General features: G+C 41.7%; 1 protein-coding gene across 4 annotated transcripts in view; it reads left to right on the top strand.

Moving 5' to 3' along the window:
* Positions 1-22891, top strand: part of PLCB1 (phospholipase C beta 1) — a 592180-nt gene that overhangs the window by 354538 nt on the left and 214751 nt on the right. For 3 of the 4 annotated variants that reach the window (XM_044454160.1, XM_044454161.1, XM_044454163.1), the window contains exons 5-7: positions 5690-5769; positions 10993-11046; positions 12615-12690. In XM_044454160.1, the coding sequence (XP_044310095.1) occupies positions 5690-5769; positions 10993-11046; positions 12615-12690 (210 nt within the window). Of the gene's footprint in view, positions 1-5689; positions 5770-6142; positions 11047-12614; positions 12691-22891 lie in introns of all 4 variants that reach the window. The other variant, XM_044454162.1, reaches the window with a different exon arrangement.

The raw sequence follows: 22891 nt of genomic DNA, 5'->3' as shown, positions 1-22891 counted from the left end.
CACTTTTCTTGGGTCTTTCAGGCCCAAATCCTGATGGGGAAGATAGAGGGTCTGAGGACACGAAAGATGTGATGTGGCACATTGACCTGGTCTGATAGTGCCTTCCCCTGTGATTTCACCCATGCATATCTCTGGCTTGTAAATCAGGGTAATAGTTGTGTGTCAGCAGTGCAAATCCTGTTTGGATTAGAGGGAGATAGATTGGAATAGAAACAGTGCAGCACAACAAAGGGGTAGGCGTGGGGGGAGAGAGTAGAGGCAGAGCAGAGAAAGAGGACCTAAAGGCAGTACCTCTCCTTGAATGGAAGAGAAGTAGCTCTTGTGTTCTTGTTCTTGGCCACTGGGGCTGCTTCTGTGGTGAGGTCCAGGTTGCACACACACTCTCTTCAAGTTCTTTTATTAGCCTTTTCTGTGGCAAAAGGGGGCCTGGGGAGTGCCAAGCTACAGGTTTTTTCTCATTCCTTAATTTTGTTCAACCCCTGTTCTCCAGCCATGGGTGAAAAGTGTAAGGCACAGGTGGGGTGCAATGTGAGCTTCCAGAGGCTCATTTTTTTCAGTTTACGTCGCTAACTTTAATGGATAGAGATGTGTTTGCCAGGAGCAACAGAGGTGGCAAACATGACTTCAGGATTGGTGTTTTCTTTTACCAGCCATTTGGATTGACCAGTTTGGGGTGGCTCCATTAGGGCAAGAAAATGAGAGGGGAAAGGAATTGAGGGATGCACAGAAGTGGCACAGAAGTGGATACTGCAGAGTTGCCACTTCTGGTTTCTTGTCCTGGTTGTAGAGGCTCCAACTACAGCTTGCCCTGGTATCAGATACTAGTATGATACCAAGGGAGAGAGAGAGAAGTGCTCTCCTTTGTAGCAGTTGTGCGGCATTACCTGCCCTTCTCTGCCTTGCAACTTAGGATAAGCATCACACTTCCAAGTACAGGTTGAATATAGCTGCTTCTGCCCATAGGGAGGTTCAAGAATTTCATTTCAGTTTGCAGATCACTTGAAAATGCCCTGCTTGCAGGCACAGACATCAGTGGGCGATGTTCACAAATTCCTGAACTTGGGTTCACATTTGCAAAATATGCAGTTTTCTTAAAGTGCGTTTTAGAAAACACACTTTTAAAAACTTGTATTTTTCTGTATTAATTGGCAGGGGTGGATTGTGCACCATTGAAAAATGTACACTTTCCCTGTTCAAATGGAAAAAACCCACAGGTTGCAAATGAGAATGAGAATAAGCCAAACTGAGCTTTCAACTTGAAGTGCCAAGAATCTTGGTGAGCTGAAGCATTCCTGGTTCTCCCATTCCTACTTGCCCACATTCTCTTTAGCTTTGCTCCCAATTCTTCCTATCCCAGTAGTGCCTACCCCTACCAGATTCCTGCTCTTCTTTCTCCTTCACTCCTATTCTATTGGTCCTGTGCCCACCTTACCACATGCCACAGTGAAGCACATACTACAGAACACAATGCTTTCCCCATCCATATCCTCCTGATGCCCTCTGATCATGTACTCCTACTGAACACATGCTGAAAAGCTGAAGCCTTGCTGACTTGGTGGAGCCATGTCAGAACCCGCTCTCCTTCTATCACAGTATCTCTCTCAGACACTAGTAAACTGCCTTCCCATTAGAGCTAAGTAGCTACCAACACCTCTGGGCCTGCCTCCATGCAGCCTCTTGGCAAACCAGCTCATTGTGGCATAAGCCAGCCATGTCACAGCTGAGTGCTGAACTGCCAACTCTCCTGCCCTCTTTGTCTCCTAGTCCTCTTCTGCCCACATACCACTCCCCATTTCGGTAAGAGGGACACCAGCTGTTTGCACACTGCTGCTGCTCCCCTGAATCAGTGAAAAGGAGACCTTTGCTCCTGTACTCTTGCATATTCCTACATCGAGAATGCCTGGAGTTGTGGGTCTGTTTCCTGGGTAGACATGGTTAGGATTGTATCCTAAAAGTATTCTGAGCTACCTTATTCCACAATCAATCTTGGAAACACTTAATGTCACAAGGATGGTTAGAACATATTATTAGTTCTTGAATGCAGAGACATTAATTAAATGGTTGGTTAGTTTGGGGAAGCAGGAAAAACTAGACAGGATGGATGAAAATATTGGCTGAACCACAGCGCATGGGTAAGAATCTGAAACACAAGGGATCGTCTCATTGGTTTTGCATTGCGTAATTCTGCCCCTTTGCTTTGAAATAAAGTAATATGAGGCTAAGGGACAGTGGTGCTCTGCAAATGTTGAAAATGGGAGACTAAAGGGTCTATTCTGTCTTCGCTTTGGAGCAGCTTCCCTCTTGTAGTGTATTTAGTGCTTTGCTTCCATCATTTAGACAAATGGTGAAGACCAGCCATTTCTTTGGGCCCTTTTATAATGATGTGAGGCTTTTATTTCTTCCCTTGAGTCTGTGTATTTCTGTATGATTGCTGCTGTCTTGTCGTAGTTAGTAGTACATTTGTATTTTATTGGGTTTTAAAGTTATTATTCTTTTGTATTTTACCTTTGGATAGAAAATAGTAATAAAAATAAAGTTTACCATGAACTTTTTTTTTCTTTTTCAATCTAAAGTGGATGATTGCTTCTCACATTCTTTTTCCAAAACCAATTTGCTTCCTATTGTATGCAAATAGCAGGAGATCTTCTTCCACCAACCCCTTTGCCTTTGGTGTATGTGAGGATAACAAATGAGACCGCTACCAAAACATAATATTGTACCCTCATCTCCGAACAGGAGTACTCCTGTTCAGAGCCCGCCCCTCCCCAGTTAACCATGCCTTCTTCCAGAATAGTATACAATGTGAGGAGCTCTAACTGGGCATTCCCCCTCTGCTCAGCATCTTTTTCATTTTTTGCATTTCTGCAAATCTCAGAGTTCTCCTAACAAAACCTGGTTTACAAGTAGTGACAACTGAGAGCATAGGTTATTACCTTACGCAGAGTTTGCCCGCAGGATTAGTGCACAAAACTGAGGTTGTATTTTCAATTCCTGTCTAAAATAACCCATTGGTTTTGGTTTGCAGATAACAAAAACCCATGGCTTAAACAACCTTGAGTTCCACCCCATCAACAAACCATAAGTTCTCTTTCTGGGTTGTTCATGGTTAACAATCCATATTTAGCCCATTCTCTGGATTCTCAGCATGAGCAAACCTGATTAATCTCCCTTTTGTTTCTATTTTGGCTTCATTTCTGTTGACATCTGCAACCACAGTTTATTATTTGGAGTGGTGTCTTGGCTTTTAGAATCTTATGAGAAGAGTTGTGTTCAAGTGTCCTGAGAACTCCACACAAGAGGGAGAGAAATGAATGAAAGGAAGGCATTAGTTGGTGTGAGGACTGAAGGTTAGTCAGAGTAAGGATTAATAAAATAACATCTGTTTCTCATTTAATATGTTTCCAGAACAGTAATTCTCAAGACTTTTGATAACTGACGCGCCTGTACGACAAGCACAAGAAGCCCTTGTGCATATCAATTCCCTTCTGTTTTTAGTAGAGTGAAAGGCTTGCTCCCTCTGATGTTTACTTATTTCATGGTGGATGCTTTTTTTCCCAAACAGAATTATATTTCTGTAATGGAAAATGATTTGCAAAATACCAATAATTCACCAGCAATCCGATGGGGTGTGCAGGTATAAATGAAGATAAGCTGAACACTTTTACAGTGGTGAGAGACAATGAAAATGAGACCTCTATAGCAAAAGAGGATTCTGCCCTCTTAAACTGGCACTGCAGTGAGATTTGGCTTGTCCAAAACAACTTTAAAGGTAGAAAAGGGCCGAGGATTGATAAAAGGGAATTCCAGGAGGCTGGGTAAACAGCATAGGCCTGAACCATACCATAAGTGTTCGAGTGCAGTGAAGGAACATGGGAGGGCTCTGGATTCAGCATAATGCTTTCTGACAATACTGAGTGGCCAAATGTAAAGTTGACTGGAAAGGGGGCTTTTTTGTCAAGGAGACTGAAAAGCCACATACTTTTGTTTAGAATTATGGTATAAATTATGCTTTGGTGCAGATTTCAGGGAAGGGAAGGGACAAAATGACAGCTTGGCAGGACGATGATGTTTGTAAAACTGTCTGCTGCAGGAGAGGTGGGGAGACATGAACGATAATGCCAAGATTTCAAGGTTGGATGGCAGGGAGGTTTTCCAGGCTGTCAGCAGAGATGTGAGCATAGGGGCAAGAGGCAAAAGAGGTGTATGCTCTGTGCAGAACAGTGACGGTTTCAGCGCAACAGCTGCATCGCCCAGCGTGGGAACGTTTGAGTAAAACTCGCTAGTGCTGCTGCTTCAACGTAATGCTGCATGTGACTATCAGTGCACACCATCCAAAAGGATATAGTCAATTCTTGATTATCCAAAGTAGAATCCTGTCCCTTATATTAATTACTGTTGTTGGCTCCCCACTTTTTTTCCTTTTTAATCTTGATTAGCTGAACTAATCAGTGCAGGTTTTTGTTTTATTTTTCCCGGAGGCATCCAAATAATCAGGTCACTTGCTGTGCTTCCTGAACACATTGATTTCTCATGTATACTGCCTTGGGGGTCAAACATAATTAATATTTACAGCATAAAATTAGGAGAAATATTGGTTCTTTACATAAATTTCTGTTGGGCAAAAGGATCAGCAGTTTCCCAGGAAACTAATCCCACCACCTCTGCATTCAGTTTAGGAGAGATGTATGCTAAAAATATATTTAAAATCCTTACTGAAATATGTTGGGTGCCTTTTCCACAGTTTCTGTTCAAATAGAAATCAGTGTTTTATGTTGCATGTATAAAGAAGTCAGCAGTTGGTATATCATTAACCTGTTGGAGGAAAGTTTGAAAACCTGATCTTTTATTTTATTTCATTAATAATATGAAAAGAGAAGTAGTATGGTGCAGCACTGGGTTATGAATCAGGTAGATGCTGATTCAGATGTCACTTCTCACATGGCCTCACTAGGTAGATTTAGACAAGCCTCTTTTAGCCACCTGCCAGTTGCAATGTGGGGATAGTAATACTGCCCTACCTTGCAGAGTTATTGTAAAGATTCCAAGATGGTGTCTAGATTTAGACAACACGATAGATACACTCAAGGGTGGAGTATGGGTTGAGTGAGAGTTGTGATTGAACTGTGGATTGTTGTCAAACCATAGGCTATTGTGTTGTCCAAACCTAGCTGAGATTACAGACCATGATGGATCACCCAAATTGACACTCAGACAACAGACTATGGATTGTCTTCTCATCATGTGGTTAATAAACAACTGAGTTCAGCCAAGACAATCCACATTTCAATAACAACCTTTATAGTTTTTGTAAGCCATCCTGGGACGATTTTCGTAAAGGACAGGATATAAATATTTTAAATAAATAAACAAGCCATAGTTCAACAGACACTACTTCCATTCAGTCCTTTAGTGTACACCGTTGTGTGGTCTGATATCTAGTCAGTGTATCTGGATAGAGGTCTGAAGTGCCAAAGGCTTTTACAGCTAGGCCAAGGGGGCTACAGATTGCCCACCTCTACTGTAAGTAAACCTGAATTTGATAAGCCTCTTTGGACACCCTGTTGGAGAATTTTATCTACAGCTGTTGTATAAAACAGTCTGTCCTTGTGCCTGTACCTCTCTTAGAAGTTCTGAAGGATTGTGCTGTGGTTGCTCAAATATAAATGGCAGCTTCTTTCTCTCTGTTTAGGAATGGTCAGAGGAAATCTTCAGCCTGGCAACAAACCTCCTGGCACAGAACATGTCAAGGGATGCTTTTCTGGAAAAAGCGTAAGTGACAAAACACTGTTGAGACGGCTACTTCTGTTTGTTGTGTGTCAGCTTCCTTTTCCTTTGTTGGAATGGTTGCTTTCAATTGTTTTTATGATGATGGACTGCCACTTTTATAAACATGCTTTTTCCTCTTTCATACTGGCTTACTTCTCACTGAGAGGCGGTGCGTGTACGTCTAATGTGTTGCTGCCGAGAAATAGCTCATCATTGTATTTTGTGGTTTGCTTGATCCATGCTGACAGGAAATCAGGGTGGATAAATATCAATGTTTTAAAAAAATAAAAATTAGGGTTTAAAACTTAAATCATTTGTATTTGAATTAGATTTTTAAAATTTAAATTGGATTTTTTAAAATAAAATTCTTTTTGAGGAATAGTTTTCTATTTAAAATGCATTACAGTCCAAATGTTATTCATCATATGATAAGGATTAGTTTTTAATTGTGTAGCATGAGGCTGTATGTTCATGCAGTGTTTACATTTGTTTGTAAATGAATTCCGTTAATCCCTCCACAATGTCATGCTCTTCCAGAGGTTTCTGTAAGATTATTGGGGAATTTTTCGTCTAGAAGGTATTACCACAGAGGCTTGGCTTCTCTGTTTTCAGAACTGTGAATTTGTGCCTGGAGAGATCATGTGCCTGGAGATCATCTATTTGTTTTAAATCAAATCCATCCTGCAGGAAATATGGGAGTCAAAGTCCAGCACATCTGGAGGTCACTCCAACCCAAACCTGCCTTGCTACCTTTGGCTATGACATCCAGTATGGGCCTTTTGTTCTGGGAAAGGCTGCATGGACAAGGGACCCATGGCAGGCAGGTGCAAAAAGAACCATTCTGCCCCTCTCATGCCCCCACCCCACTACTGAAACTTGAGTTCTTTCCTAGTGCCCAGTTCTTCCATTGATCAGGTTGCCATTTCTATAATGCCCTTCTTTGATGAACTGCAACTTCCTGCCACTGTTCCTTCTTTCTCTGTCATTGCTATTAGGAATAAATAGTTTGCTGGTGTAGCACTAGGTAGCGATGAACTAATAGTTCTTTTTCCTTCTGTAAATATTTGTAGTACAATAAAACTCCTGTACTTCGGTTGTCAGCAATCTTGAGTAAATTTGTCAAAATTTGTCAAAATACAGTCTACCAAAAAGATCCAAAAATCTTTAGATTTGTTGGGTACAGAGGTATGTAGGTGGATTGTGTGCATGCATGAAGGAGGAGATTTGTCAGTAGTCCGATTTCAGACTGCAGATGAAGACGCATATGATGAAGTATATCATATGTGGGGTAATTCTTCCACCTGGAAAGCACATCTCAGTAGGAAGAATGTTTGCTAAAGTAATGCTTTCTGTGACAAGCTAGTTTTCTGTGTGCTAAGAACTTGATTTTAAAAATGGTGAAGGAGTCAGGCATAGGAGCTCCTAGTGGGAGTGGTATAGCCAAACACAGAATTGCTTCCTCAATTAAAACAGGCCAGTGAGGTTTTTGAAAGGAACAAATAAACAGATTTAAACTCTGTCTCAAGGTCACTAAAAAAGCAAACATTTTTGTATCTAAATGGGACTGTCCCTGAGTACAGGATCAGAGTTCATGGGCAGGGCCAGCACTGCCGTGAAGCAGAACAGAAGAGCTAAGTATCTCAGATGGTAGATTTGGGCTCTTGTTAAAGGATAGGAAGTTGTGTGTGTAATGGGGAGGGGTGTTCTTTGCTTCGGGAGATGGTGTGTGTGTGTTTAAATATTTAAAACCTGCCTTTCAGCCCCTCAAGTCTTAACAAAATTAAATTAAAAAACAGTTGCAGCAGCTACAGTTTTCTGCTTCTAGCGCCAACATGTCTCTGGCTATCACTTTTCATCAGAGAACGAATTTCATTCACTTTTAGGTTATTGGTGATCAGCTACTGTTAATGCTCCATAGGGGATTACATTAGTCCAGCTAGTAACCATTTTGTGGAGATCTATAAGCTAACAGTCAGTGTGTGTATATTTAAATAACTTTTTAAAAGCTGAATTTTGCATTTTGAGCTAGGTGTTAATATAATTCCGTTAAAGGAAGTTATTTTATGTTCAGGATGTATGGAGAAATACACTGGCAAGGGACTGAAGGCAGAGGAAAGCCCCAGGCCTCCTTTTAGGTAAAGCAAAGGTAGGGGCAGATAAAATGTTTTTCAGCTTTCACTTGCTAGCTTAGAGGCTGCCTTGGCACCTGGAGTGAAACCATAGTTTCATGTGACGTGCATATGCTACAATAGGCCTCAGGCTCTTGTGCACCCTGCGCAAGTGGTGCCCCAACAAGACTAGGATCGGAAGCTCGCCCTCTCAGAGACCACAGGATTGTACCAGCAGTTTCAGCCAGGCCCAGAGGCAGAACAGTTGTCACTGCAGTGGTCTTAAAACAGACCAAGTATGAGAACATCAGCCTGAGGCAATTGACATTCAAACCACTGCACTTTACAGCTGCTGATGTTTCTGCACAGTCTTCAAGGGCAACCCTCTTTAGGGCATGTTACAGCATTCAGGTCTGGAGGTCACCAGAGCTTGGAGGACAGAGCTGGTCTGGATATGTGTGCAGATGCTGCTTTGTGTGAGCAGGCTGGCTAGAGTCATAAATGTGGTAGCTTTGCGAGCACTTCCTGCTGCTGTAGAGGGGATGACCTTAGAACTTGGCACTGTGGTTTAAGGTTATGAACAACAGGTTTCAGGCTTCTCTTCTTTGGCAATAGCAGTGTGCTATTATTACTCAAACAATAGTGATAGAAGATTTCCGCTTCCCTTTCTTTAATCACTTGTGCTTTTTCACTTTGTGGCAAAAAACTGTAGATCTATTTCTGTGAAATTTGTAGGCACGAAGTGTTGATTTGGAGAGCTTTGGAACAAAAGTACAAAGGGCATTGATGAGAATATCCTAGAACAAAAATAGTAGAAGCTTCCCTCCACCCTTAGAGCTGAGAGGAAATTCCCAAATATATCCATGTTTATCCAAAGTCACACAGGTGATTGATGCTCAGGGATGTGCTAGATTATACTGAAAACAAGAAGTGCATTACACACAAATACATGATAGAATCCTGAAGCATTATTTTTTAAAAGAGAAGCAACTCCTAGAGAAACTAATTAGTACACTGGTGTGTGTGTTTGCTAAACCTTTCTCTGCCTTCGGTTTCTTTATGACAGATCCTTCCAGGCGCCATCGCTACCACCCCACAGGGCTCCAGATGTATGTTTCCCATAGTTTTGCTAAATCTTCTTCTGAAAAATCTATTGGACTAGAATAATGGGTTACGAATGATCCTGGCCAAGCAAAGAGCAAAAGATCTGACATCCAGGTTTATGGTCCACTGGGAAAATATATTCCATTGGAAAGATGTTTTGTGTTGCCAGTATTTGTCAAAGTGCCTGATGATTTGACTAGATTAGTCACAGTATTTTCAGCCAAGTAAATTGCGAACATAATTCTTCCATGTAATTTAGTGACTGTTGTTCCATTTGATCACTGGCCCATTCTCTCTGGTGGATGCCATGTAAGGGAGCAGTAAAGAAGGATTTTCTCCATCTAATGTTTTAGGTTAGTGGAGAGTATTGAAATTTGTTGAGCATTCTCCACACATGTTCTAATACTGCTTGCATCTATGAGTCACTACCTTGCTCTCTCCACATCCCTAAAAGAGATTCTGGATTTGGGATGGTGTTAGATCCTCCAAATTTCCCCAGATAATGGCACCTTAGTACATCGGTTTTCAACCACTTGTCTGTGGACCAGTGCCGGTCTTCAGGAGCTTTCCTACCAGTCCCACACTCCATGGACCAGCGCGGGGTCTGGCTAGGCTCTACCACTTCTTCCTCAGTTGGCATCACATTCATGGGGGATGCGCTGGTGCCACCAGGGGGGAGGCAGGGAGGAGCCAACTCAGTGAGAGCCAGCTGGGAGCCGCACTGTGCCAATTTCAGTATTTTACTTGTTGGCATTTTTTGTTGCTTGGTTTCTGGTTGTTTTGGAGTCTTTTTTGTTTGTTTGTTTGTTTGTTTGATTTTGGTATTGTGTTTGGAAACAAATAAAAAGAATTCTGTATTATGCGTACAATACTTTTTGTTTCAGTCTCAGCAGTCCCTGAGGTGAATTTCCTGTTTTCACCTGTCTCCAGCAGTGGAAGGTTGAAAACCACAGCCTTAGTTTATGGCATGAGGGATGCATACCTGTCTGTGCCATAGATGGTTTAACTTCCAGCTGCCTAATCTTTCTCCCCTTAGGATGTTTTAAACTATCACAGAGGTCAAATGTGATGCTGCCTTTTGATTTTGTGTGTATTTGAAGGACTTAGAGCTACTATACCTGTCATGTGAATCACTGTGATAATAAGCATAGCAGAGAACATATGCTGTGATTATCCAAGGTTCTCCATTATTGCCTGCCCAATCAAGTTGCCTTTAGATGTTCTTTCAGCTGTGGGGAAACTGCTTCTCATTGATAACTAGACCATGTTGGTGGAAGCTTACTGCGCCAGTCTTTCTCATACATCTGCGTTTCTAGACAGACAGATGGGCAAATATGGACCTGTGTAATCCACCTTGGGTCCCTTACAAGAGGGGGCAAAGGCAGAATACAAATAATAGATACATGAATGCATGCACGCGCGCACACAGAGAGAGAGAGAGAGAGGGAGAGAGAGAGGGTGAGAGAGAGTTCTGTTGGAAAGGCCTATGGGATTGGCATCTGCCAACATATTTGTGTCATTCAAACATTCTCCCAGCTGCAACAGGAACACAAGTAACCAACTCCCATGAGGCTGAGAGTATGGGCAGCACTGATACTAGTGGCTCATCTCAGCAAAAGCTTAACACAAACCACTAGATCCTTATAACATTCCTACTCAAACCCCAAATACAAGCCACGGTCTTCCGTGTGCCCTATATGCAAGCCTGGAGAATGTTAAAAAAAAAAAAAAAACCTGTGTGGGCAAAAAGATTTTTTTTCTTTACTTCCCTGAGAATAGTTGAGATCTCTTTCAAAATCTGCACTTGGGAATGTCATTATAAGTAAAAATAATTTGCTTGAGGTTTCACAACATTAAGCTTTTCTTAGAAATGGTGAAACATGAGAGATTATTATTTTTTCCTTCAAAAGAACAAAGTTCTGGATTACTTTATGGTCAGCAGTGTGAGAAACAAACCGAATTCTAATATTATGGTTGCAATAATTTCTGTTAAACACATTTTTCTTTTCTCCAGATACACAAAACTTAAATTGCAAGTCACTACGGAGGGACGCATTCCTTTGAAAAAGTAAGTAATATTCCATTGTAGTTTGGTGGCATGAAAAACTTCCAGAATAGGCCCTGTATACCAATATGATAGAATTTCTACATGTGCCATTTGAAACAGAGGAGGAGTCTATGACAGTTGCCATCATTCTGGCTTAGTCCTTCTCACTGTGGTAGTCAAATTATTGTAGGAACTGCTGTTAACTATCCAAGGAGCTTTGGCTATTGTATTGTATAGAAATGAAACAAATAAAATAAATAACTATAAAGAAAAAATTATCATTTCAGATTACAAGTGGGTACTAACATGTCTGAATGTTCCTCCATACAAAAAATTCCCACACACAACAGAAGCGGCAGCGATCAGGCCTTGTTCACACGGACAACAGCAGCAACAAGGGTTTTTTAAACCTTAGATTATCATGAGCAAGCCAGAGTACTAGTTCACATGAATCGGTCACTCCTGCTTAGCTCTTCTTGACAGCCAGAGCAGCTAAACAATCTAGACTGTGCTCCTTCATTAATTAGAGTGATGCCCAAATCCAGAACGCAGCCTTGCCTGCCCCCAAAAGGCCAAAGCTGAACTAGCCTGACAGGAAGTAGTCTAGGCTAGATCCACTTGGCCTGTGAAGGAAGTGCTTTGTGCAGAAGAGCCCCCAGTTGCGGTGTGACACATGGAAACACAGCTTAACCCCCTCAGAGAGAATAAAACCTCTGCTTCAGGAGCAAAGACTCCACAAGCTACAGGGGCTGAAAGTTATTCAGAGGGTCTTGTGTTTCCATAGGTGTAAAGAACTTCTATTTGACAGATCAGTTCAATTCAATTCAGACAGGCTTCTAGAGGGAGCTTACCTGCAGTTCCATGCATTTCAGCAGATCTACTCTAAGTAGGACTAACATTGGATAGAACCCACTGCATGTTTGATCACTGCCAGCTCAATTGTTCCCTGGGTCTTTAAGGATGTGACAGAGACAGAGGAAGTTTGCACATGGCACAGTGTGCACTGCCATCAGCACTTCAGTGGTGAAATCACAGCTGTGGAGTTCTGAGGATGCCATATTGACCAGTGTGTGAAGGGTTTTCACATTTCTCTGCAGGTGGTGAACTGAAACTCTGGGAATTTCCTCTTCCATACACTCTGGATTCCCATGTTAGGGTTACAAAACTAATGTGTATTCTTAAGTGCATGTACATCTAGAAATGCCAGGTGTGCGTGCAGAAAAAGTACTTGATGACATAGATATCCTGCTGTTCACAGCACAGAGTCACAACTAGGTCTGGTTCCCGGTTGCATATGCTTGATGGCAAACTTGTCTGTTGCCATGTAATGGGTAAATTGCTCCCAAAATTACTTGCCAAGAAAAATACTGAGGAATATTTGAATTCCTCAATATTCCTTACAATATTTTATTCTAAACCAAACGGAGGAACCATCCCCTCAGCGACTGGGAAAATGCATAAGACAGAAGGTAGTCCTTAGAATATTCCTAAGAGCTCTCAACTATTTAGAGCTTTCTAGGTTAACAGCCACAGTTTTAAATGTGCCCAATGCAGGTCTTTACTCCTTTTGTTTCTTTTTCACTTCGCAGTATTTATCGCTTGTTCTCCTCAGACAGAAAACGTGTTGAGACTGCACTGGAAGCTTGTAGCCTTCCTTCAGCCAGGGTAAGCAGTGAGACCTTTCCCCTCCTGGATCCCGAGATGAAATGTTGGCTTCACTATAGGGCCAGCCAACCAATCAGTTGTTGGCTCTTGCATGTGTGCGTGTGTGCGCGTGTGTTTTCAAATGCTGCTGGGCTTCTATTTGGGTGCTTTGATAGCTAATGGTTGCTCAGACATTCAAGCACCGCTCAGACTTGGCAGATCTTTCTGTACCTGTGTGTAACTGGCTCATCAGTAATAGATACTGGCTGTCATTGCAATGAGCAGTGCCGGGGTAGGAAGGAGAAAATATGTCAAAGAATCAGCAGGTTTGTAGTTATTCCAGGGGATTGTTTTTAGTGACTGAATATCATGCCAAGTCCGTACAAGACACAGAACCCTCCTTTGATAAGATTCCTCTAAGCAGCTGCAAATATTTTTTTGAGAGAGTTGGTCTTGCAGGGCAAGCTTAGAATTCTTACCTCGAAGGCCCTGGATTTGCAGAAGGCTCCCCGCACTGGGTAAGTATATTTAGGATTGCGGCTTAGCAAGAGGACTCTTGAGCCTGAGAAGTGCTAAGGGGTTATCTTTTTCTTTTTAATCCTTTCGGGGGTGGGGGTGGGAAGGAGGCAAAGGGGATAAACTAGATGGAAAGAACTGGCAGTTTGCAGTCACAGCTTGGAAAAAGCTAATTGATGACCTCAAGGATTTTAGAAGCCTGGATAGGCAACCGCCTTGCATAATTCTATGCATGAAGCAAAACACTTGAGAAAGAATAGCCCTGTTTACAGAGTACCCAAAGTAATTCAGTGGCAAAACTTTGTTTGGATAAATCATTTTTCCTCACTTTTATATGTTATATGCATAAACTAGATAGATAACCAGACTTCTCCAGTGGCATCATAGATGTCCACACCTCTCAGAACAGTTTGCCATATTAATATGAACAAAGTATAGTGCTGCATCCTTTAAAAGGAGGTGCAGCTCTGAAGTTCAACTATATTGAAAAGGGAAAGAAATCATGGAAATGAATAATTTAGTCTGCCCCCAGTTTGAAGACTCCCCTGACAGACATTGCATTTTCCTTTGCAAAATATTGTAGGTTTCATAGCTAAGACCACCTCTATATTGTATGACATTTTCTTAACAATTGCCCACAAATAACATTGGCAAGTAAATGCATTTTTTGAAAAAAAAAAAAAAACCCATAATGGCTGCTGTTGTGTAAAAGCTCCTGCACCTGTTCATTTGAAACTTGGCAGGCCTCAGGAGGAAGTAACTGTGCTTGCAAGCTTCATCAAAATCTGCTGAGTAGTAAAAAAGAAAATATATTCGCAGTTCCCTTCTTTGAAAAATTAAAATTAAAAGGTTCCCAGCACACAAGCACACACATCCTGCATGTATTTGTATGATTTTGATTACACTTCCTCTTCAGGGGCTGCTGCTCATGCAAATTCCATCCAGTTCTGGGAAACAGTAGAAAGTTATCCCTGTTTGTTGATTTCCAGTGATAGTTACTGCAGGAACAATGCTTTGAATCTCCAAATCATGATTCAGAATCACACCCCAAGCCAAATCAAGTTTTAGATGAATTGGGCTGCTTTTCAATTCACCAAATTGTAATCCGAGAGTAACTTTGTGCTCCATGCATGGCCCTGCAGGGTAGTGTAACAGTTTCATTAAGAAGCCCACATGAAATATTTGCATTTGACTTTATACTCATCAGTGAAGAGGCATTTTAACAGAGCTACAGTTGGTTGTTTTATAGTCTTTTTTATAGGGATTGTACCTTGTAGTGTCATTTAGGCTGATGTACAATCAAAAATGAAAAGAAAACACAGCCCCCACCACCTCCTCTAAACAGTTTGTAAGCAACTGGAGGCAGAGCAAATAAAACACACAAGGAAAAGAAATGTTGAAAACCTGGAACCACCCTCTGGGGATCCTAGAGTAATAAATAAGAAACACATAATTGATGCTTAAACTGTGTTCTCACTTAAGAACCCTTTTCAGCTGCTACTTGTGGTCTAATAGTTTGAAATAACTCTGGATGCTAAGAGAGAAAAACAGGGCACTCTATTCTTTGCTTTCTAGAAAGGAAAATGGATTTAAAAATTAAGCTGTAAACCATAAGCTACCTAATATCTTTCCTGAAACTGAAATTCTACAGGGGAATAAATGAGCATTGAGCAACTACTTAGAGGGAACAAGCACAATCAGAAATGGGGTAAAAGGAGGGAAATGCTATTTTAGTGTCTTGTATGCATAAAAAAATATTTCTACTCTTTTGTAAGCCATCCTGAATTTTGTAAGCCGTCTTGAGGCTTGTTGCGAAGGACGGGATAAGAATGTTATAAATAAATAAATAAATAAATAAATAAATAAATAACTCTGCCTTTTTAGCCATTGTGCTCTAGGTAGCTTATAATATTACTCTTTCTCTCTACAAAGAATTAGATACTAAAATACAATAGTGCATACCCAAAACAGATTGAAAATAGAAGCCAAACAAAAGTCATTAAATACATGGCTAAACAAAACAAGTATTACCTTGCTCCTAAAAGCCATCCAAGTAGTTAGTAAATGAATGCATACTGGAAGAGTGGGGGTTGTGCAAACAAGGCACCACCAGTGAGAAGGCCCTGTGGCTTTGGGAGCCATCCCCTCCCAGTTTGAAAATGGGGGCACTCAAGGTGAAACCTCCAGCTAAGATGTTTACTTTAGGCATGTTCATGTAGGAGGAAGGCAGTCTTTCAGACATTCCAGTTCTAGATAGTTTCAGGCCAGCAGAGAAAAAGCAGCATTTTGGACTGTGACCAGAACAGAATGAAGTTCTTTAAGCGCCAGTGAGATATGCTCGTTCCTCCTTCTCCCAGATAAAATTTTCACAGCTGTACAGCCAAGTGAAGCTACAAAAGCACTTTCCATAAAAAGTCATCCTGATAGTGAATTGCAGCAATCTAGTCTGGGTATGGATGCAGATGGAGCCCAGAGGACTTCCAGTGGCTCTTGGATATGTTTGTGCCACAATTCCAGAAATTGCGAAACTGGAAAAAAGTATCCTTCTGTCTACAGAAAGTGGAATCCTGGCAACAAAACCCTGGAAGGGGTCTTTCTGATTTCCTTGGCAACTGTACAAAAAAGAAGAATAAATAAAGGCCTTTATTGTGTGCCTTTATTATGGCTTCTATAGACTTGGCAGTATTTAAACAGTACAAGCTTTTATCTGATTTTCTGCATTTGATCACCATTATTTATATGTGCTCATTTATTACTTTTTTATACCACCCAGTAGCTGAACCTCTCTGAGAAAATCAGAACATTTACTGTGGCTTTCTGCTTGCATACCTTCCCATGAGCAAAGAGCACACTGTTGTCTCTTGCAAACTACTCACCCAGTTCCCTGTGTTTTTGTATCTTGCCCTGGTTCCTTGTTGTGCTTCCCATATAATTAGTTTTTTTGTCCCATTTCTGAGAAGCTGTGGAATGTATTTTAGCAAAAGTCTTTATCTTATTGCTTTATGGCTCTCACATATTGTCCTAGTGATCTTCCCTAAATAAAGATGAATGAACTGTTAGAACATCTCTGAGGTTAACAGAGATAAAAGAGAGAGTTACAGTTGGTGACATCCCTCACCTCAACAAAGAATATGACTTAGTTAGAAAAAAGAGTGTTAGATGAATTGAATACTTCATTCAGAATGATCAGTAGGCACTGTCAGTTCTCACACCTCAGAAGCAGTGTATTTGTGCATGTTTTAAAATTGTTTTCTTATATTTTGGAATTGTGGAAGCCACCCTGGAAATTTGATTTAAGGATAGAGTACAAACCCTAATGATAATGAATTGAAATAAGCAGCTGATGACTTTCATTCCAGATTTTAGGACAGGTATGTAACAAGGAACTGAAAGGAGTAAGAGGGAGAATAGTTATGACATCTTCTGTTGCCCTCAGCAATATGCAGTCCAACCAGTTAGGGAGGATTACTTTGTCAGCATCTTCCACCACTGGGAAGACACTGTCATGGGTAGCCACCTGCTTAACTTATGAAGGTAGTAGTACTTGCAGCATTGCCACAGGCTATGACCTAAAGCGACAGGTGAGCTCACATGACAGAAGCAGTTCCCCTCTCAATGGCATGCAGCTGGCACCCCAGCAAATGTGGGTGTTCCACTTGGATGATGATAAGCAGAGCTGGATCTAACATGAAACCCTTGCCGTTGACCTGATTTTTAAAGGGGAGAATAGCTCCATCCAAAACAGGCTAGATAGCATGCTCATGGTACTCGTAAACCAAGCCCACAGCACCTTGATCTCCCCTGCATTGAGCTTCAGGTTATTTCTCTTATCCAACCCTTTATTGATTCCAGGTAGGTCTACTCAACCCTCAGAACACTAAGCTGGCAAGGGAGCCTGGCTTACCATCTTTGAGGCCTTGCCGCAGACTTTGAGTTGATTGTTTGCTTCTGCTTTTTCCTGTGAGGAACTTCATACCAGCAGTAGGAGAACAGAAAAGAAGACCAGATGCCCCTGGGCTGTTTGTCAGTTTGAGCCAGATGTGTTTCCAGAAGACTGTTTTATTATCTGTAGTCCCTCTGATGTGGGCTGGTGGCACCCCAGCAGCAGCCATGAAATGCCAGGGTGAATGAGCTCTGAGATTAGCCAAGCATCTGGTGAGAACAGACCACCTCTGGTTTGCAAGGGGGGACACACTGTAAAACAGGGAAGGTCAGAGGGGGAAGTGTGTGAATTCAAGTCAGTATTCAAACCCAGTGGCTCAAGTCAAATGTGCAGACCAGTCAAGTGATGTCTGGCATTCCACCACCTGGTCCACAAGTGCCACAAACCTCCCTGAGGGTGGAGTCTAGTTTGTTTGAAAAAGAAGGGAGGGAAGGAATTCAGTTTGGATTCAGCTTCTGGCAGTGGGCATGGACTAGCTCAGCAATTAGAGGGGTCATTAACCTAATGGATGTGTCTTGCTAATGACTTTTATATTACTTATTCTGTATTTCAAACCCAGCCTAACCCAGTAGATAGCTGACGTCAGTGCCGCTTCCTTCTCATTGCTGCTGTCCAGCTGCATGAACAAGCTAGCAGCAGGGACAAGAGGCAGATGGGTAGTGGTGATGAGGGGGCAGCACTGGTCCCCCCCTTTCTCATTCTGGCTAGCCAAGGGGTCTGGTCAATACAATAGAGCAAAAAGGGAAAAACACCTTTGCGGCTTGTCATGTCATGCCCATAATCTATCCAGGAATGAGTATGGGGGAATTTGAATGGGTCCTTTTGACATGATCAGATTATTGCTAGCTGAGATTTAAACTAATGGCAGTGTTTCCCCTCTGTAAGGGGGGGGGGGCTTGTTGGAACAGTCTGCTCCCAGGAGTTAATGGACCTGGGTGGTTTCCAGAGGTTTCTTGGGTTTTTCAGGCTGATCTGGCAGCTGGCTCTGTCAAATCCTGTCAATATCTGGAATGCAGAGATGACCCAGGCAGTTGACATGAGTGCTTTCTCTGCAGTAGAGCTCATAAAAGCTACATGGAACCCCCGGAGCTGAAAGCAATGAAACAGTGCAGGAGACAGTTTGAGTGCAGGTGAAGCAACTGTCATGCAGATAAAGAGATTTGGCTGCTATTGCAGCTGCTGCCACCTTCTGTGCCTTTTAGGGAAGATAAACAAGATTCTGCCATCTTGAATACATCCTCTTTCTCAAAATATACAAAAGTGGTGACTCCTTTTTGCTACTTATGAACAGGGGTACCAAGACAGAAGATCTCTTACCTAAACTCCCATACCTAAACTTACCCTATAGCAGTCCCAGGAGAATCAATGCAGTTGTTTTACTATCCGAGCATTGTAGCTAATCAACTAGGGCAACCAAGGGCATTTCACTGTCACAACTGAGCCAGAAACTAATTCAAAATAGGTCTAGATCAGGAGTAGCCAATGATGTGGGGCCTGTGGACACATTTTGCCATCTGAAAAACTGTCCTGAGAACCAACACAATATGGGTGCATTCATCTGCAAAGCATCAGCCTGCAGCCACCTGCCACCTGAGCTTTCTGAGAATGTTTCTGAGCATCACCTGTGGCTCAGAGGCATTCATGGGAAAAGATGGGAGCAACCAGGGGCCCTGACTTTACATTGATATGATCCCAGCTACTGGTAAGAAATATTTTTATGTAAAGAAAGGGAAAGGGGAGGAATAGGGGCAGGCACCTGGGTGCCTGCTATGAAAAGTGTCCACGGGGTTACTGGTAAGCATGGGCACCATGTTGCCTGCCATTCGTTGCCTGGAGGATACAGGTTACCGGGACTGCTTGCAGTTCCACTGTCACCAGGGAAGCCCTCTGCTTATAAAGTTTTGAAATCCAAGGAAGTTTTCTTCAAGAGTAGTATCAAGATTCCTCATCTCTGTTAAAGGGGCTGGGACAACCCCTCCCCCTCCCCCTCCCCATGGGATCCTTTGCCACTGCCTTGAAGCAACTCATTCTGGCTTACTCTTTGGTAAACTAGGTGAAGATGGGTGATTATATCACCACCTGATAGCTTGGCTTTTATATTTTGTTCAGTAATTGTTTGCACTGCTGACTTCTGCTGTGACTATCATGTTTTTCTCAGTTCATTATGTCTTTATTGTATTTTTATACTTTATTTCCCCCTTCCTCCTCAGTCTAAATTTAGACAGTAAGGTCTTTAGGTCAGGGACTTGTTTTTACCAAGTTAACTCAAGCAAAGTACGTCGTACTACTAATCTTATCCCATACCTTGTACCAGTCTCAGCTGCACAGCTCAGTTTGCACATGACAAGTGTTCCCAGTCCTGCATATCACCCAAACAACATAGACGTGTACTTTCCATCTCACTGAAAAACAACACTGGGAACTTGTTCTGCAGATAAACTGCAGTGCTCAGCATCCTTGCATGTGTGCAGAAAATACAGCAGAAATCACTATTCTGAAAGAAAAACTCAGCTTCTGCACTGTGTACTGAGCATCTAGTTAGCAGTCCAGGATGGCTTCATGTGAATCATGAGCTCTACAATGTGAACTTAAGCAGGTTTGCTTAGACGGCAGTCCCTTTGTGTTCACTGGGTCTGATTATTTAGTAATGGGACCATTTACTAAATACTTATGTATCATGTAGCATTTCCTAAAAACTGTGAAGATGTTACCACATATTTAAGAAATTACACATAACGTATGCTGGCTAGAGTAATATATTTTACAGCTTTATTCAGTTGCGATCAATCACTCAGTCTCACTTTTACCTAAGGAGGATTTTCAATACAAATCAAAGTTCATTTAAATCTATCTATCGTAGCAGACCTTTCTCTTCGTTATTTAACCCAGTCTACCTAGAAGGCATGCTTGTTCTACTTGGGACTCAGTTTCCAAGTAAATATTTATTTATTTACTATTTATGAAAAACTCTTGTATGCCGTCCTTTATATAAATATCTCAGGACAGCTTACAATGATTTAAAAGAACAAATTAAAACAATAGTACTATATAGAACAATAAATAAACATCAAATAAATCACATTAACTCAAAACAACACAAAGCAAAAGCGACTGCAAAAACCATTAAAACTATTAATTTTTAAAATACCACTTAAATAAAAAATGGGTTTGTCCTGGTGCTGAAAAGAGTATAAACTCGGTGTCAGGCATACCTCTCTAGGGAACGCATTCCAGAGTCTGGGCGCCACCACAGAGAAGGCCCTACTCCATTGATGTCCTTTTTCCCTCTTTTAAAGAGGGTTCCCAGAGCAGGGCTTCTCCCGCAGATCTTAAGGGGCATGAGGATGTATAAGGAAGGAGATGTTCCTTCAGGTATCCTGGTCCCAAGCTGTTTAGAGCTTTATAGGTCAAGACCAGCACCTTGAATTGGGCCCTGACTTCAACTGGAAGCCAGTGGAGCTGATAGAGGACTGGCGTCATGTGAGAGTAACAGCCGGTCCCCATCAGCAGCCTGGCAGCTCTGTTCTGTACCAGCTGAAGTATCCAGATCATTTTCAAAGGCAGCCCCATGTAGAGCGTGTTGCAGTAATCCAACTGGGAGGTTATCAGAGCATGTATCGCTGTTGCTAGGGAGTGTAAGGACGCAGCTGGTGGACCAGTCAAAGTTGTAGGAAAGCACTCCTTGCCACCGCCACCACCTGGATTTCCAGTGACAGCTCCGGGTCAAGGAGCACCTCCAGGCTGCGGACCCTGTCCTTTAGAGGGAGATATATATCTTGTACTAGACTGGATTTGAGTGTGTGATTGCATATGGAAGTCATAGTGCCTAGCAACCTCCAGTGAAATGTGCATGAAGGAAAGCAAACATTGCGCATGAACTTGTTTTATTGTTCCCCTTCCTGCTCCATTTCTTGTCTATGTGTTTGCATGTGTAGATAAAATATACTGTCTGAAAATACTCCTTTTATACAACCCTGTGCAAGCTCACTCAGAAGTAAATCCCACTAAATAAAGCAAGTCTTAATCCCGAAGCAGCACACACACTCTCCCGAGGCAGGTCTAAGCTCAAGGAATATGCCAAAATATAAGCAATAACAAAACATACATTTATCCACACATACTTGAAAACTAATGCATGTATGTAAATTTCTCAAACATATTTTATCAGAAAGAATATATGGAAAAACTACTATATCTACATATTTTTCTCAGGATTTGGGTTTTGTAATTGCAGTTAAATGTGAATATGGAATAGATTTCCAAATAAACAAATACGCAAATGAACAAATGCAGATCAGAGTTAGACTGATCCAGGCATCCCCATTCCCATACCCAAATAAATTATAGGGCTTTACCAGTTTTCAGCCAACATGCCTTTCTTACATTCCTGGACACCACTCAGGGTGAAGAGAACATGAGAAGATGAGTTGGGCTTTAGGTTTGGTGGTTAGATTTAGGCTAGAAGCCCTCACGCAATAAGGCTGACTTTAATTATCAACAGGTCAGAGTGAAAGGAAAGAAATCTGGTACATATAAGCAGGATTAAAGTTGGGAACTGGTTGGAGCTATGTTTCTATTTATTGCCTGTTCATTTGTTTTAGAAATGTCTCCGCCACTTCCCCCAAAAAATTCTAGGATGGTTCACAATAATAATATGCATGGAGTTTTATCTAGTTAAAATTAAAAGTTAACAGTCTGTAAAATAACCTTCATCTAAAAGATAAGTTCAGTATTTCCTTTTTCAGATAGTTAAAAGTGAAATAAAAAGCAACTAGCTAAAAATTATCTCACTTAATGGGCAATGCATCAAACACGGTAAATTGCCTGCTAGTGTTATTTTGCACTTTTCCATTTTTCTTTTCCATATCCTATGCCCACTGAAACACACAAGTTTACTCAGAACTTAGTGTTAACCTACAGATTTAAGACACCTTTGGAGTGCAATCCTGTGATCTCAAGAGAGTGTCTCAAGGACCACAGGACATTTTGGATTCTCCACCCCAAGGCATTAGACATTGCTATGACCTCTAGAGGATATTGGATCCAGCTCTGCCTCCTCACAGCACCACAGAAGACCCACAGAGGCTGCTTATGAAGGTGTCAGTGCTGAGACCTCATAAGTTTGCGGAAAAAAACATGTTCCACTGGGGAGGGGAGCACCCAAGACATAGAGAATCTTATAGCTTCTGTTTCCACTTCCCATCTGCCAGGCACTAGTAAGTTAGTTCAGAAGCCCATTGAACTGGGGATCTGGTTCGTTTTGAAGGAGGAATCGAAGACAAATTGTCTCCATCAGTCTCCCAGCCCCGGTGGCAGCATCCTGGCAGGACTTAGGATTTGGGAAGCATCCAATCTCAGAGGCTTCTATCTACTAGGAAAGACTTTCAGTAAAGAAATACTGTGATGCATATATTACAAAACAATGTTATGCATGTTCCTTAAGGAAACTACTCCAAAACATATATTCTGAAATAATTTGATCACAAAATACTGTTGTCATAAATCTGAGAGGTTTCTGCATTTTTAAATGAATAATAGATACCCTCTCGTGCTTGTAATTTTAGCAGCAGAGATTGGCTCTTCCAGCTATTACTGGGACCAGGGTGTGCTTGCTTCTTCCATCTTCTGAAGCCAGTGGAGCTGCCTTGTTGATGGCTGCAAATGCACAGAAAATGCTATTAGACACTAAGGAACTATGAGACTTGTAGTTCTTTAAAAGACCCTATTTCATTAGAAGGCACACTACTTCCTGTCTCTTAAAAC

This window comes from Varanus komodoensis, unplaced genomic scaffold, assembly GCF_004798865.1.
Source record: "Varanus komodoensis strain SLA01 unplaced genomic scaffold, ASM479886v1 scaffold7_3, whole genome shotgun sequence".
NCBI lineage: Eukaryota > Metazoa > Chordata > Lepidosauria > Squamata > Varanidae > Varanus > Varanus komodoensis.
Note: the sequence above shows the minus strand (reverse complement) of the source record. Positions and strands in the feature narration are given on the sequence as shown.